General features: G+C 34.5%; 1 protein-coding gene and 1 long non-coding RNA gene across 2 annotated transcripts; both read right to left on the reverse strand.

Moving 5' to 3' along the window:
* Window positions 1–290: 290 nt before the first annotated feature.
* On the reverse strand, window positions 291–6413 carry LOC110854727 (gamma-aminobutyric acid receptor subunit beta). Its single transcript, XM_022103185.2, has 12 exons — window positions 5387–6413; window positions 5166–5288; window positions 4805–4905; window positions 3486–3553; window positions 3311–3397; window positions 2818–2957; window positions 2622–2704; window positions 2261–2398; window positions 1768–1931; window positions 1576–1696; window positions 1278–1503; window positions 291–867 (listed from the first exon to the last, which is right to left on the reverse strand). The coding sequence occupies exons 2-12, from the start codon at window positions 5234–5236 to the stop codon at window positions 750–752; spliced, it is 1317 nt and encodes a 438-aa protein (XP_021958877.1). The 5' UTR covers window positions 5237–5288; window positions 5387–6413; the 3' UTR covers window positions 291–749.
* Window positions 6414–14843: 8430 nt separating this feature from the next.
* LOC110854697 lies at window positions 14844–16505 on the reverse strand. The gene is made up of 3 exons (XR_002548349.2): window positions 16172–16505; window positions 15214–16104; window positions 14844–15138 (listed from the first exon to the last, which is right to left on the reverse strand). It is a non-coding gene; the product is annotated as an uncharacterized LOC110854697 (long non-coding RNA).
* Window positions 16506–16864: the final 359 nt, after the last annotated feature.

Below are 16864 nucleotides of genomic sequence, written 5' to 3' on the forward strand. Positions count from 1 at the left end.
AATAAAATCGCATTGTTTTTCACACAAACATTTTACGAAATCTGGACAAATGTTGTTAACCTTACATCATTCGCAAGATATTGCCAAAGTTGCCGTGAGTATGCCCAGTATAATTTCAAAAATATGTAGCACGATGAACTTTAATTTTGTTTCACAATAAAAGTAAACCAAAAATTTAAAATTTACTTTCTATCATTGTTAGAAATTCAAACCTTCTTTGAGCAGTAATGACAAAAGTTTTGCGTTTTAAATTCTAAATATATTTTAAAATAGGTAAGTACACAAAATCGTTAAATTCATGCAATTATTGAGCATTTATTTCAAAAGGATGAGTATACACTGAGCAAACTGTAAAACTTGATGGACGGTTGTACAAAAAGTGACAACAATTAACCGTCCATTATTACAGCGTGATTTTTAAGTCTTAATTAACAAACAATTAAGTCTTTAATTTTTTATCATCATCTAGTAACAAAAAAGAAAATGAGGGGTTTCTGCTATCACTTTTTTGATTTCTACTTTTTTTATATTTTTGTATCTGTATTTAACAATGCGAAATATTTGCACGTGGAAAAGGGCGGTGATTCTTAAATGATGTAGTGGAACGGAAAATGTAAGAAATGAAGGAAAATTTTGGATTTATAAATTTGTGGATTTTTAAATTTTTCTCGGGTGACATCATTTATGAATCAACCTACATAATCGTCATGTGGTATTTTTTGTAGAAATTTTTGTATCTGGGTTTTTTTCTAATTTTGTTCCAAAAAGACGAGATCGTCTTCCACTACGTCTGAAATGTGGAGATAGATTATCCAGTACATTAAATTGAAACAGATGAAACACACGGGGAACACGACTCGCGAATATCTGAAAAGGAAAATGCAAAAAATTTGCGAATTAGTGATTGAATATATCCTAATCCTGAATGTTTTTGGCAATCTCAAGCTTATTTTTTGCAAGGTATTAGTCGAGGTCAGTACATGGTTTTTAGATAGGACATTAAGTCAATTAAATATTTGCATTCAAAAATTTAACGAACAAGAAATGGTTCGTTGATTTGAAATATTTAAATTTCCAAAAATAAATCGCTACGCTTGCAAAATTTAAATAATAATATTTTGTGCAAAAATTAATACATATTATTACTTCGCAAGTATATGCAATTAATACAGCAAAATTGAAGTGCAATGAAGGTATTCAGGAAGAATTAGCAACGTTAGCAAACCAAACAAAAGTTTGCGAAAAATTGTTCGCAAAAATAATTACGAACATCTCACCTGTCGATATCTGAAGGTGCGATTCCATACAAATTTTCAATCTTTTTCGCCAACTTGTCCAATTCGGGGTTTCCACTTTCGACGTCTTTCGGACATCCGAACGGCTTTTTCTCTGGAACCATTATCCCCGCCGCTTTCGCCCGCTCCTCCGCCATTTTCCGCAACGCGTCGAATTTGTTTTTCCTCATTTGTATTCTTTTCGCCATATAACCCACGGTGGCGTACTCTGTAAGGGAATTTGCAAAATGTCAAAACTTGCAAAATTATTTTTTGCACAACAAATTTCAAATTTGCTCACCCAACAAAGCTGCGAACACCATTAAGAAACAAGTTCCCAGGAAAACGTCTAAACTCTTAACGTACGAAATCTTTGGCAGCGCTGCGTTCACGGAAGACATCAACGTTGTCATGGTCAAGACCTGAGTTTATGCAAAAAAATTGCAAAAAATTAAAGTGTGTTTTTCAACATTTGAATTCGCAAATTGAGTACCGTTGTTACTCCCAACGCGACGCGGGCCGGTGTGGCGTTGCGATTCAGCCAAAAAGAAATCCATGAAATTACAACGATAAGAGATGACGGGATATAAATTTGGATAAGGTAGTAGCCCATGGATCGCTCAAACTGAATTTCGCACGCTAATCTCGAGTAATTTCCTGTAAATGGTAAATAGAAATTTTGATAATTTTTGATACTGTATTAAATAAATTTTGTATCGTTCAACATGTCTAATTAACGCCAAGGTTTGTACTTTTCCAAAGTTTGAGCATAAATTTTGCAATTTGAACGAGTCCATCATGCATATTTTTTATTTGATAAATTATAGAGTAACTTTACGAACATTGATAAAGCTTGACGTGAATTTATGCATGCACAAATTTCTGAATACAAATTTCAGAATTTACATAAAAATTTGTATCAAAAGAAATTAGTATCTTTTTGTATCTCGCGGATCAATTTCGAATCCCGTAATTATGTAATTTACCTGAACTGAGCGAAATTTCGACGGCCTGTTGTCGATGACCTGTGACCTTGAACTGTGGGAGCGACACGTCTGACGAAATCCCGACAGATTGCAACCCCTTGGCCCACCGGTAACGAAGATCGGACATCGTGTAGCCGACTGTGGTTTGTAAAACGTAATAATTTTAATAGAAATTCATTTCACATTAGGGGTATTCACCACGAGTTCGAAATATAATAAAATTCGCAAGTTTCGCAAAAAAAACGATGTGCATAGGTTGAAGACTCGTTTGCAAATATCAAAGAGCAATATTTTTCCCGAATTTTTTTTTCTAAATGAATACCCCCATTTTTTTGACAAGGAAACCACAGTGATAACTTACAACTTTCAATCTCAACCGTGCAAAGCTGTCGGTCCATGGGGAAATATTGTAAATTCATTGGACACGTGGCAGTCACAGTTAATCTGAAAAGTTGACAGATTGAGGAATATTTAAGTTTTGTAAAAATTTCGACAATGTTGCGAATTTTGAAGAAATAAATACTGCCGCAATTTTGAGATGGGAGTGAAGTTCGAACCTAAGCGATCTGAGGACATCGCCTTCTTCGGATATTCGTAAAAATTCGTTGGAAGTGGTCGCCGTGTGAAAGTAGGATTTCTTCTCGTTCACAAAAAATGTGTCGGGAACCCAAATCGTTTTCAAAAATTCGGTTCCCACCTGGACACAAATTAATTACGCATTTTTATTCGTATATTTTTTAGCATTAATAGAATACTAAATTAGTTTATAGTTTTAATTTGCGAATTTTAAAACAATTGGCAATGGGATTTTACACATTTATATACACTCTAAAAAATTATGATACCCGTTTTGAAAAGTAAATTCTCTCGAATTTCTAAATTAAGTAAACTATATTATTTAAATCCAGAGAAAGCTTTACTCTGGATCAAGTTACCATTACTCTTATTACTCTTATTATAATTTAGTGTAACTTATTTAGAATTCAGAGTTCATTTACTTTTCAAACTGGTAACATCATTTTTAAGAGTGCGGGGTTTACTTATTATTACCGAAAGTGTTTTAACACCGGGAGGCCCTTGAAATCTGAGTCGTGGATCGACCCACGTTTGTCGGAAGTAAAAGTCTACAGTGAAGTCCTGTCATAAGATTTGCATATTTAGAAAACTAATTATTATGCAAATAGTAAGAAAGAAAATTGGCATGTTTAATTAATTAATTAGTTACCATTTCAACTTCTGAAAGGGAAGATATGCTGAGTATGTACATCGTTACGCCTACCACGACAGGCTCACCTGGTAAAATAATGTAGGTTTAATTTAACACTATTAAATTTGGTAAATACACTTAGTTTTTATGATGTGATAAAATGTGATAAGATTTTACTATATTTTTGATAAGTCGTATGATAAGAAAACTTTATAATTATATTGATTAATGATATTTTATGAATTATGAAATTGTCCAAAATAACCAAAATTGTAACATTTTAAGAGGCAAGAAGATACGAGAGACAAGCACTGGCTTAGTTCCTACCCATGACGGCCAATTTTGCAAAGCCTTGTCGAGAAGACGTCGCCTCAATATTTTTACAATAAATGATATGTAATTGATGATTTAACTTAATTAATTGGAATAAATTCGTGCGTTATGTTAAAATTTAAAAAAATTTGGTAAATCATAATTTGTATGCAAATATTAAACAACAAAATATCATAAATAGAGCGTAGTCACGTCAACCTTCGCATATCTCGCAAATTCATAGCATAGTTAGATGCCCGACTTTCCAAGTTTTTCGAAATTTCGAAAAATTTTCGCTGGAAAATCACAGGGTATTTTTTTCGCAAATTTACCCAGCAACTGAGCATTACAGAAATTAACGAAAAAAACATCAATTTTCATAAGTATCTATCATTGCGAAATTAGTGAAATCATATTCTGTAAATTTCTCCACACGACCTAAATTTTCAGGACCTTTCCAAGTTTCCTATTAGAAAATTTCGCAACTCATTTAACGCAATTGGTGACGTGAAAAAAACTTTGTGGGGAGTACGCCCATAATAAATTGGACAAACTCGACTGGAGTAGGGATAAATTTAAAGTGCAAATTTTATGACCTTTTGAACTTAAATCGCGAGAAATTTCTCGTGAGAGCTAATCTAAGCACGTGACGTTCGAATTTTGTATCATTTCAACGGCGAAGGTTGGTTAACAATTTTATCATGTAAATAACAATGCTTTTATCCGCGAATTGTTGGCTAAATAACTTCCCATGCGAAATAATGGATTGACGTGAGTAAGCCCAACACCAAATTTGTTCAATAAATGTGCATATTTACATCCATCAAAAGCATGTAGACGAAACATGTGATCGATATTTACAAAATGTGTAATTTCAACAACGTTTTCACCATGTTATAACTAAATATTTGATAATTAATTTTGGCAGGATTTAGTGCTCTTCTCACCCATGTCTCTTCCCTAATCGAGTAAACTCTTAATTCAATATCCTTAAATAAATAGTAAAAAAAGAATAACCGACTCACTCCCATAATTTGGTCGGACCCTTTTGTCATATCCTTTTCTTATGGAGTTAAGAATGTCAGAAATTTTCTCTCCCAGTGGCACCGCTTTCTCCTCAGTAGAGCTAAAATTTGAAAATTTGAAAATCATGCATAATTAATTAACAAAAATAAATTGATTATTTATTGATTAAATCTCACATTCCCCCAATTTATATTTTTATTCGAAGATTTTTTAAATAATTAATCAAGCCACCAAGATCACCCACATTAAAAACGTTTCATACTCTGACAAAATTTTTCAGAAATATTTTTTTCTAAAATTCTTTCCACAATCCAAATTTTAACCAAAATTATTAAAATCTTTCCTTCAACGTGTACTTACTTGTGCTTATTTCCATCGCAATTGAGCAGGTGGGGAAGGAGGCAGAATGTCACTCCGAATAAGAGCAACATTAAAGTGTGAGAAGTAAATGTCAAGGCCTTATGCACATAAATTTTAAATTTCCTGAAAACAAAAATCAACATTTCAAATTATCCCTCAATACATAATTTTAAAAAAACATTTACAAAATTCCCAATCTGTATGAAGATATATATACTCACCTAAAAAATCGTTACGAAAATGTCAGTCCAACCCATAATTTCAATTAATTAATTTCATCACTCTTTAAATCCTTAATCATCAATATGAATACACTTAATCACAATTAAATAAATATGTTACACTATGAATTTATATATTTATTTACTTATTGCTTAAATAAATAACTCTGACAGAGAGAAAGATGAAGAGAGAAAGAGTAAATAAGTGCGAGAAGGAGGGAAGAAGAAGAGAAAGCATGTACACGGAGTGAAAGGAGGCCAACCTCTTCCACCACTGAGCAAAAGAAAGAGGAAGAGAAAGTGGCAGAGTGAAAGCAGTAGGAGTAGGACAAAGCCATACCGCACAATATATCCAGTTGCCGTTACGAAATATGGGGGCCGTTCATAAATTATGTATCGAAAAAATCGCAATTTTCGCAAAAATCGAGGCATGTGTAACATAGACAAGATATTATCTAAACCTTAGACCCCCAGCCCCCCTTTTGCGTCACATAATTTAAGAACGGCCCCCAAGCGAGTCATTAGTGTGTGGGTGCCACTGCTGCTCCTTTCTTTCTATTTTGCAAGGATATGTAACAGAACAGAGTGAGAGTGAGTAAGAGAGTTGGGAGGAGAAAGTAGTCCCGACCGACCGAGCTCGGACTTTCTCTTTGGAGAAAATCAATACTAGAGATCTTTCTTTCTCTGTCACACTTTCTCCATGGGTTTAATATACGTAGATAAATATTATCGCTGCTTTCTCTTTGATGTTTCCTTTCATGGATGAAATACATGCATGCCTGCATGCATACATAAAGGAGGAGGAGAGGGAAGTGTGGGGTTACGTAGGATAGGATCATGCACCCTAAAAAGTAGGGTGTTAAAAGTATATAAATGCGTTCTGAATTCTATATTAAGTAAACTGTACTAAATCTGGAGTAACGTTGACTCGGTGAAGGGTAAATTTTAGGCTGGATTTAGTATAGTTGAGGTAGTTTAAAATTGAGAGTGGATTTACGATTTAAAAATGTAACATTATTTTTAAGAGTGTGAATTCGTAATATACTTGCAGAAATTTTGCACAGCCAGTGATTTTTGCATTTTTTAGGATACGCCAATTTATAAAGGTCTGTTCTACGGAACGGATATTTGATACGTCATTTTTGTATGTTTTAAATTTCTGTGTCTGTAAATTTTTATGCATTTTTCTTACGGATGTTTGGTCCTATGTATCTTAGTAATTAATTATTTGTTAGAAATTGACTTTACTTCATCTTGTGTACTCGTGAAAATACGAATAAATATTTTCTACCGAATTTTACAAGTAATTTTTATCTTGCTAAGATAAACGTGTAATTAATTTTAGCAAACAAATTGGAAAATTTGGTGTTGAATATATTTCCGTGGAAAAGTTTACTTCAGAAATATTTAAATAATTTTGCAAAATTATTTGGAGGGTATAGGTCACCACGGAACCCTGTACTTGGTGAGATATTGATCGCTGAAATTACATCCACTGCCATGTTCACCTTTCCCCTTTCTTTCACTTTGTTACCTTGCCTTTCTCTCTTTTTTCCCTGTTGAGCGTGACTAGAGCAAATGAGCGATCTTAATCTACATGGCACCAATCTCGCAAATTATTACTAATTCATGCGGTGAACTACATATGTACATGAAAAATGTGGAGTCGTTATTTTCTCCACAGAGACGAATTACAAAGTTTCAGGTTGGCATGCGAAGGCCAAAGTTGCTCAAAGACGTGGTTTCTAAAAGGAGTTTAATTTGACACCGAAATTTTTGCCTCTCTTAAGGCTTTTCTTGGTTGCAAACATTTTAAGACAATGTTTCCCCTAAATTTGATTGACTGTTTAATTTTGAGAGCAAATTTTTCTTATTTATGTATATTTGAAATGTTTGAGATATGATGTTATGTATGTATGTAGCTTAGTCACATATGTACCTATGTATATATGTATATATATGTAGATACCCCTCTACAAATGTGATGAAGTCACATATTTACATATATACATACACACTCCATAATGGTATCGATTTGGTGATAACTCCTCTCCGAGTTGGTGATAGCTTGATTCTGAGTTTTTATCAAAACAACGGTGGCAATTTTTCACTACACGGTAATTCCCGTTACCGCCGCACCGGTTAAGTCATAAACTGGATCAAGTGTGAGCATTTGTACGGAATTTGTATGCCTTTATTTTATTACGATTTTACGAGGTACTAAATCACTAAATACTTCCCCTGAACCTTGTACTGAATTAAATACTGAGGGTTAGGCGAGATTACAGAACGTGTCGAAAATTATTAATTTTTGGCCGAAATATCCATCGCTGGATATTTTGAATGATTTCATCGTATTCCTCATCCTTTTCTCATGAGGAATGAAGTTATCATTTCCAAAAAGCCGGGTTTTTAAAGCCGGCAGCAGAATTTCTTTGAACCACTGTTCATCTAAAAGTTTGCAAAATGCATACAAATTTTTTTATGTCCATTTGAAAAAAGTGTCGATCTGAAGTTTCAAATCAGAATTAAAGCACTGGAGGCGCATAACCGGACGTAACTAGTTTATCTTTATGCAGAATAATTTAAATTCCGAATATTAAAAAAAGAATGGCTGCGAACTGGGCGGTAATCCGAGCGCTGTCAGAAAAAAAGTTTTGTGTACACCTCATATCTTCTGATCCTCGCTGAAGTTGTGCATATCTTGGTGAATAATTCAGTTCAGCGTACGCCCAGGGACCTGACACTTCGTGGCCAGTTGATTTTGTATTGATAAAAAAATTCTTGCCTCGTCCACATCAATTTTTCTCACGTGCGTCGGGTTTCTTACAGCCCGGGGAGCATGCGTTCGACGGATGTGGCATCATCAAATTTCTTGCCTGGTTCCTTTTTTCAACTGAATCCTTCATATTAGGCATTGGGCCATTAGAAATGACAGTTTTTTCATCATGGAGTTTGTTTAGTATTTTTTTGTACGTCATTATTGCTTGGCAAACTGTTTTATCAGCAGGGAGCTCTGTGGGGTCAATTTCTGGACCCGTTTTCAAACTTTCGAAATTGAGCTTTTGGGTCACGGCACAGCTTGAACCAAACTTCGAGAAAAGTTTCGAATATTTGAAATTAGCGCAATTGTTTAATTTACATGGGCAAATTGCTAAACGTTCTGTAATCTCGCCTAACCCTCTGTACTTCATCACTTAATGAAATTAATGATGGGTCAATTTGTAAAATCGGTTTCGTTAATGTGCCAGAATACAAATTTTGCATAGAAACAGCTATGCTCTGTGTCGCCTGGATGAATTTAGCGTTTTACAAAGTATGCAAGATAAGGGGACGTTAAAAATGTATGTTCACATTTTCTAGACCCCGTTCCCCCTTTAACATAGTCACGATATCATTGGAGCCTTAGACCCCCCCCCCGCCACCCCTTTGGTATTTATGGACTGCCCCTAAGCAACTCGTAGTGAAAGATTTTACAAAGATTTTATAAAATAGGTACATACTTTTATAAAAATTTGGAGTTATTGTTCAATTAGAAATGCCAAATTTTCCATATACATTATAAAGCCTCGAATTAAATATAACGGAAACAAAATTTAGCCTCGTCCGTGCTAACTTGTATCCCGGGATATAATTAGAATATTTACATTCCGTACATGTAAATAAAGGACAGTGATGAAATCCAGGAAATGGAAGAGTCCTAAATTAATCTGCAATTTTCCATTGCAGATTCACTACTCACCCAACAAAAGTATCGCTACTGGTTTAGTTTATTAGGCTATTAATCATTTTGCTTGGATTTGGAAAGATCATTGAAACAAAGGTATGTAAATCGGAACAAATTTGAGACACCTTTGGGATGACATAAAATTTATGCGAGCAAAGTACATAAATCTGCATCTGGTCATCTCCTGGAAAATTGTATGGTATGCAAATCCTGTCCAGTACACTTCACGCTCTACTTTCACTCACAAGTTGTTCACCCAGATCTTAATTTTGTCCTTAGTTTCACTCTAAGCGGGTGCATCATCATCTCAATATATGTACATAATTGCGGTGTTACTAAATAAGATCCCTGTCATTTATGTAAGTAAATTATCTGCAAATCACAACCGATTTAATGTATAACTTGAGAAAAAAAATATAAATAAAATAAAAACAATAATGGGTCAATCTCAGCCTGTCACACTCGTCCCTCACATCTCAAATTATATACAACTGATTGGGGACGGTTTACTAATACCAATCCTTTGTTTAGTTGCCATTATTCTGAATGTTACAGTGGTTATAGTTTTGTGCTCGGGAAAGATGAAAACCATTGCAAAATATAACCTTCTTTCTATTATGTTAATGCTGGTTGACACGTTGGTATGTTTGTTTGAACTATTGGAAAAATTGATGTACTCGAGAACCTATCAAGGATGGTTTAATTACGGACAAACTTACACTTTCATAGCATTTCGGATTGCGAATTTGTACTGCGTGAAAGCAGGTAAGTACATAAGTAAATCCATAAATTAATGCAGACGGTTTCCATCAGCTATCGCCGGTAAAAAACATCTAATTTTATTTCCCGGTGTTTTATCTCAAAAACATGGTCAGCGGGTCTGAGCTATTGGATTTAGTCGGTTTTTTAAATTTTCATGACCCCCTCCACGTAATGGCATAGGCGAAAGCAGTACTTTTTTTGACAATATTTGTCAACTTTCTCCCTTCATTGTGAAGCAACCACTAGGCCCACAGCGGTCAAACTTCGCATGGACAATCCCCCGGCCATGCTTTAGGGTCAAACGGAAGCGCTAAGCCCTATCCATACTCGATGACCTGAAACTGACATGAGGTCAAGTTACAAATTTGACTTCTCCATTAACATTCTTTAAATAGCTAGCATTTCAACAATCCTGGATAGATTTTTCTCATATTTGGTGAAAACTGATCCGAATAACGATATCTGATCTGGATGCACTCAGAAGCATGCTGCTAATTAAGCCGGTAATTCAATTTAAATTACTTGTGAGTTTATCAACAATTCTCTTCTTCACAAATTTATTTCCTTGGTTTTACAGAAAAACACCAATATTGCTGAGGTGCTGAAGGACAACAATTACAGCGCCCCCTTCATTTTGGCATTGGGATCAGTCTCAGATTTGGAGTTTTTCGATTTCTTCATAATAATTAAAAAAAATTGCAGTTCCATGTGGAAACAAATTTTTGAAGGCTTTGGATGCAACATTCAAATGTTTTACTGTACTATCGCTACCAGTCGAGTCGTTTGATCATTGGCTTTTCATCCAACACGGCGTTTGTGGTAAGCCTTCGCCACATCAATTACCAGCGGTAGTTCAGGCTTTAATTGGTCAAGTGATGCGAAATTTTCCTTGAATTATTTTTCTACTGTGGTCTTTATTATTCATCATATGACACTTAATTAATATGTAACTCATTAAACAATTTAAAAATCTCGTTTTTGAATAAATTTTTAAGTCAAATAAAATATTTGTAATTAAAATTATTTGCCTTGTTTGGGGTATAAGAATGGGTCATATTAAGTATATACAATACCATCCAGGGTTTCATGAAATGGGTTGCATGGGGTAATGCGCGCAATGTCTACCCTGCACAGCGGAGAGTAGTCTGGCAGGCTTGTTACCCTTTGCTTCGTAGCACAGGGTAAACTGCCTTACCCTTTGCCCAGATTCGAGTTGGTTACCCTATTCAGGGCCAATGCACTTTGCACCCTGCACTTGGTAATATTTTACCCTGTACGGTGGTTTCATTTTTAAGCGTGTATATTTAAGTTTTCGAATTTTCGCCTGGGTGGCAATTTTAGACCTTCAACATGTTTTTGGCGAAAAATTCCTGTAAAAAATCGTACACGGTCAAACCAAAGCTCAATATTCCTCAAAACGCATGCCGCATCCAGTAAAAAATATTGAAAATTTCAAAAAAATGCTTTTTTTACACCAAAAATTTTTTCAGAAGAATAATCCTGACCTTAAACCTATCTGCAACATTAAAAATCGGCGACGAGGAAATTGTCGGCAGATAGTTTTAACATTTTTCTACGGAGTTTCAAAGTTGAAACAGTACGGCATCATGTGGAAATACAAATTTTGGCATCGTAGCTAGACTTTTGTTACACACTGTATGTACAATGCTGTTATGTCATAAATTGTTAGGTTCAAATTTGTTGTGGATACAATGTAACTTGCTAAATCATGCTGAGAATTAACATGTAATTACATATATGGGCAATGAGCTTTGTAAGAATTATTCATTGAATAAATTAGTATATTTATATTATATGTATTTCGAAGTTTAAATTATCGTCCAAGTTTAGACCAAGCTTAAGGGTTTTATTCCTGCTTAACTGACAATCTTGAATAAAATTATGTGCCAATGCAGAAAGTATGTATACACGGGAATTTTGTTCTTTGTTCAGGTACTCAGCCATTGTGGACAGAACGAGAGTACGACATACAAAGAGGCACTCCGTGGCGGCAATGGCTATTATGACTGTCTCGTCATTAGTCTATGTGCCAGTATTACTTGTCTACTCGTCATCAAATGGGAATGATGGAAATTTCTTTTTAAAAAGAAACACCAGCTATGGTGTCGTCCAAAGTTTATATTTCAATTTCCTATTGCCCGTGATTTCGTACTGGATCCCGTTTGTGGGTGTGGCCCAACATTCCCACAAGACGTTGTCAATTCCCGTGCTTATCTGGGAATCAATGACTTCCTCCATTAAAATGAGGAGTTGGCTCTAAGGTAAAACTAATTTAATAAGACGGGACAGATTAACTTCGTATACATAACTAGCATGCTCCTGATGTGGAATGATTCATTTGAAGCGAAACGTACGTGTGCACTGAAATCGCAGATAATAGGTCCTCTCAAGGCTCAAAAAATGAGCGAAATGAGCAATGAGCAGAAAAATAAAAAATCAGATTTTTCTGCTCAAACCTTGAACGTACCACTTTTTTTATCGATCATAATTCTTGAGAATCGTGATCTTTATTTGTGGGAAGTTCAATTATTTGTTTATCATTTTAATGGTTCTAAATTCAGTTTCATAATTAGGGGTTCCAGTCCCGGGATTTTTCGGGATTTAATTCCCGGGAATTCCCGGGAAACGGGATCCCGAAATCCCGGGATTTGAATGACTGAAATCCCGGAATTTCGGGATTTTTCAATTTGTCATTCAGAAGTGAAATTACTTGTAATTTACTATTTTAATAGCAGTTTTATATAATTTTCGGTTATATGATTGGTAAGAAAAAGCTTTGAAGAGCATAACCAGTCAAAATTGATCCTAAAGTCGAAAATTTACATTCTAAACAATATTGGTAGCCGTATTTTTCGAATATTCATCCAAATTTTGTATTTAATTCACAAATAAAATTTTTAATACAACATGGAACTTAAAATTTTCTAATTTAGATGTCAGATATTAAATTGAAGCAAAAAGAACGCCGTATTTTCGGCATAATTATGGAATCCGAAATCACGTATGCCCAAAAATACTAAAACGTTACAAGTGATTCCAAATTTTAGTCGATGAATTTAAGGCTGAATGAAAAGCTTTTTGACTGAACGAGGTAGTTCGTATATTTGAGCTTGAAGTTTTTGAATTGCCAAATTCCATGTCCAATTGTAGTTTTTGAATAATTGTTCGCGATTTAGGCCAAATAATACTGCTAAACTTAAGTTTGTGCATTTCTGGTTAGGGTCTCATTTAATGGGCCAGACTTTTAATTGAAATCACATAACTAAATATATTGAAATTCCATAACTTGAATTTCCAGTACTTTATATGCCTTAAAACAACCTCTATAACTGAATCCATCAGACACGGAATTTCATAACTTATGAATTCATTTATATGTAAAAATCCATCAAAATAGTTACTGTTCAGGTATCCCTTGCTCTAATCAATGGTAAACCATACAATCATAATCTAGAAGTGCACAGTAGTAGAAATCGGAGACACCAAGGAATTTTGCAACCACTTCACTGTCAGAAATCTGGTATACTCGGGCTGGTATTGATTTCTCGGTATTATAAAGTTGCTACCGCTTGGTATTAAAATCATACCGGTCTGTGATAATTTCCTACCGACATTGTAAAACTTTAATAACGAACTGTTATGTGTTACACCGTATTACTTATCAACACCACTTTGGTAGAATCATACATTTATGATAGCCTGGTAATGAATATTTGATTTTATTTGGATATTGGATTTCTAAGAGTGTTCGAAACAAAATTTGTTAACCAAAAGTATGGGGCCTAAGCTCCAGGATTCCCAAGCACAAATAATGTGCATAGTTAAATCAATCAATGAGAAATGAAAACACTTTTAGAAAACGAGTCCACTGGTGAGCTACATAATGGTAAGCCTCAAGCATATGAGCATTGTTGGACAGGGACTTCGTCTCGTTAGATTCCAAAATAATGCTCTACACCGACATAGAGAGAGGAAGCCGTGACCGTTCCTGTTGGGATATTGAGCCTTCAGGGTCTGCCCTGCTAAGGCCGGTAGGCCGCCTACTTGTTGATAATTTTTTTATACAAAAATTCAAAGAAATAGCTCGTGTTTTCCTAAAATTTCTAAAGGCAAATCTTCGAAATTGAATAAAATGTATGATTCAGAAAAGTCTGGCAGATTTCAATTTTACAGTTTTTAAATTGAATTAAAGCACTGGAAATTCAAGTTATGCGATTTCAATATATTTAGTTATGTGATTTCAATTAGAAGTCTGGTGGATTAAAAATAGCCTTTCTGGTTAACATGGTGGCGAACCCTTGATTAATTATTTATGTTTTCTGGAATGAAATTATCAAACTTTTTCTCATCACCTCTCCAAGATAGATGACGAAAATTGAGCTACCACAATACATCGAAATTTTGCATTTATCATAGCAGGCAAAACAATATGCTCGCTAATTTGTGTTACTATCATGTGTATGCCAGAAAATAGCATACTTTATAATAATACTTATGAATGCACATATTTGGAAAACACACATCAGTAGATATGTAAATATTATGTAATATGTAATGTAAGTATTATAAATATGCTCAGGCTCGGTACTTTTAGAGCCATGTGCACCATAATTTGACTAAGTTATACGGTAATATTTGAATTTCGGGAAAAAATCCCGGGATTTGTCACGGCGAAAACCGGGATTCCCGATTCCCGGGATTTAAAAAATCGTCCGGGATTGGAATCCCTATTCATAATTCATACAATTCCGAAAATAACTGAACGTCAAGAGATATGAGAAATTTTATCATTGTGCATGGCTTTAACATGGCTTTTAATGGGTTTCAACAACAGGCATTGTGAAAATATTGCAGGAGAATTAACGAACAGCATTATCTCAAATAATTCATTTTATGTAGCAGCAATAAACAATTTTATGTATAAATCAAATGCTTAAAATTTAGATGTAATAGTTTCCAATTTAATTTTGAGTTCCAGTATTTTTATTTCGGCTTCGCTGAATCGTAATTTTATCGCATTGAAAATCATTAGATTTGATGTAATTGAAAGAAATGACCGCACTTTTGTCCAGAGTTTCGTCTTTCTCAGGGTCAATCCCAAAACCCGACTGGTTTAACTTCTCTTTAGTCTCTGTGTACGTTTTAAGAAATCTGTCAAATCCATTTTTTATTTGACTTTCTTCGCAATTAAGGGCAAAGCATATTGGAGACGACGAAGGAATTTAGTGCGGTTGGTCACCTGCTAAAATATTTTTTTGCGATTAAGGATTTGGTTATTCAAAATTACATGTGGATAACAAATTATCATTTACCTTACCTTAAATGAGGTGTTATTGTTGACGACATAATATGCCATGTCAATTTTTACTTGTGCTGTCCAGCGAAATATTTTTCGGCCACCTACCTCCACGACGCTACTTTTGTTACAACAAATTACGGGATTTGCAACTTTTTCGACAGTGGTACACTTAACCTGGGTCTTGGGACCCATAATGATAAAGAATATGTTTTAGAGAACTTTACTTAATTTTTAAACGAAAAATTGAAGTAAACAAACAACTGATGTGCTGATGTGGAGCAGAATGAGCAGGATTATGAGAGAAAAAATCAACCCAAAACTCGATTTTTTTGTTGAGCAAGAAAATCTGATTTTGAGCGAAATCGCATGCGCACAGCCGAGCAGAAATGATCAGAATGAGCGATGAGCAGAAAAATCAGATCTTTTTTAGAGCTTTGAGAGGACCTAATATCGAGCAAATTTATCAATCAGTGGGAATTCGTTTGAAGTTTGTAAATATGTGGTTGTGAAAATATCTGTTTGATTGATTATATATGTTCGTAATTATTTGGGACACGGATAATCCAGTTTTATCTGATTGCGCATTAACCAAAGTTCAGTGATAAAGTAATGAAGGCATATTTAGTTTGTTCGGAATTATGTTAAGGAATGTTAATTAATTACCAGAATTTAAAGGACGATTTAAATTGAATTTGATCCAGTTTTTGTAAACTGATTTCTATTAACACTTGAGTAAAGGTTTAAATCAAATCAAAGTCTCACTTGTCCTTTGAAAGTGTAGTGTAGCAATTAATAGGTTTTCCACTTTTCGTTCATTGACCTTCTCCCGGGTTAAATTTATTTTCAAGTGAGTCCAACATGTTCCTGCTTGTATTGTTTATCAGGAACCAAGGACTTCCTCCGTTGTGACTGGTTAGTTTTATAAAATTAAAATTTTATAAAATACTGGAAATTTATAAGATTGGTATATACGTACATAAATATAGAGCAGGACAGAATAAACATATACATATTATTACTGACAAGGTTCCGCTTTGGAATAACTCTTCTGGATATAAGCTTATCGGTAAAATTTGAATGGCACAATTTGCAATGATATCAGAGATGATATCTTACATATTTATCAGAGAGTAGAGAATCGTTTGTAATTGTGAGTAAAGCGTTGCATGATTGATTACTTGGGATTAGTTTCAGCTAATTGTTTCGGTTGTTGGAACGTTGTGCCTTATATAACGACGGACTGATCAAGCTTCAATATTTAGCGAGGCATGTAAAAGTTGACATCATCTTTCACTCCCTTCCCCAATGCGAATTGTACATACATACAGTGGCTGTGTTCACGAACGTCGTTAATTCATGACTCTTATCACCAAAATTATTTAGGACACATATCAGAGGTCAACGCCGCCGATTATACGCCGCCGCGCCGCCAGAAGCCGTACCGTTTTGCCGCGCCGCCGCCGCGGCGAAAATCTGGTCGGCGCGCCGGCGCCAATATTCGGCCGCCGATTTATATTTAAATCTGATGAATTTTTTTAATTTAGTGTATTTTTAATATTTTTTAAAAATTTTCTAAAACTTTAACAGTTTTTAAATATAATTTTTATTTAATTTTGAAAATTGATATTTTGAAAATTTTCGTATTGAAATTTACCAGATCACATTTACG

The sequence above is a fragment of the Folsomia candida genome, unplaced genomic scaffold, assembly GCF_002217175.1.
Source record: "Folsomia candida strain VU population unplaced genomic scaffold, ASM221717v1 Fcan01_Sc010, whole genome shotgun sequence".
Lineage (NCBI taxonomy): Eukaryota > Metazoa > Arthropoda > Collembola > Entomobryomorpha > Isotomidae > Folsomia > Folsomia candida.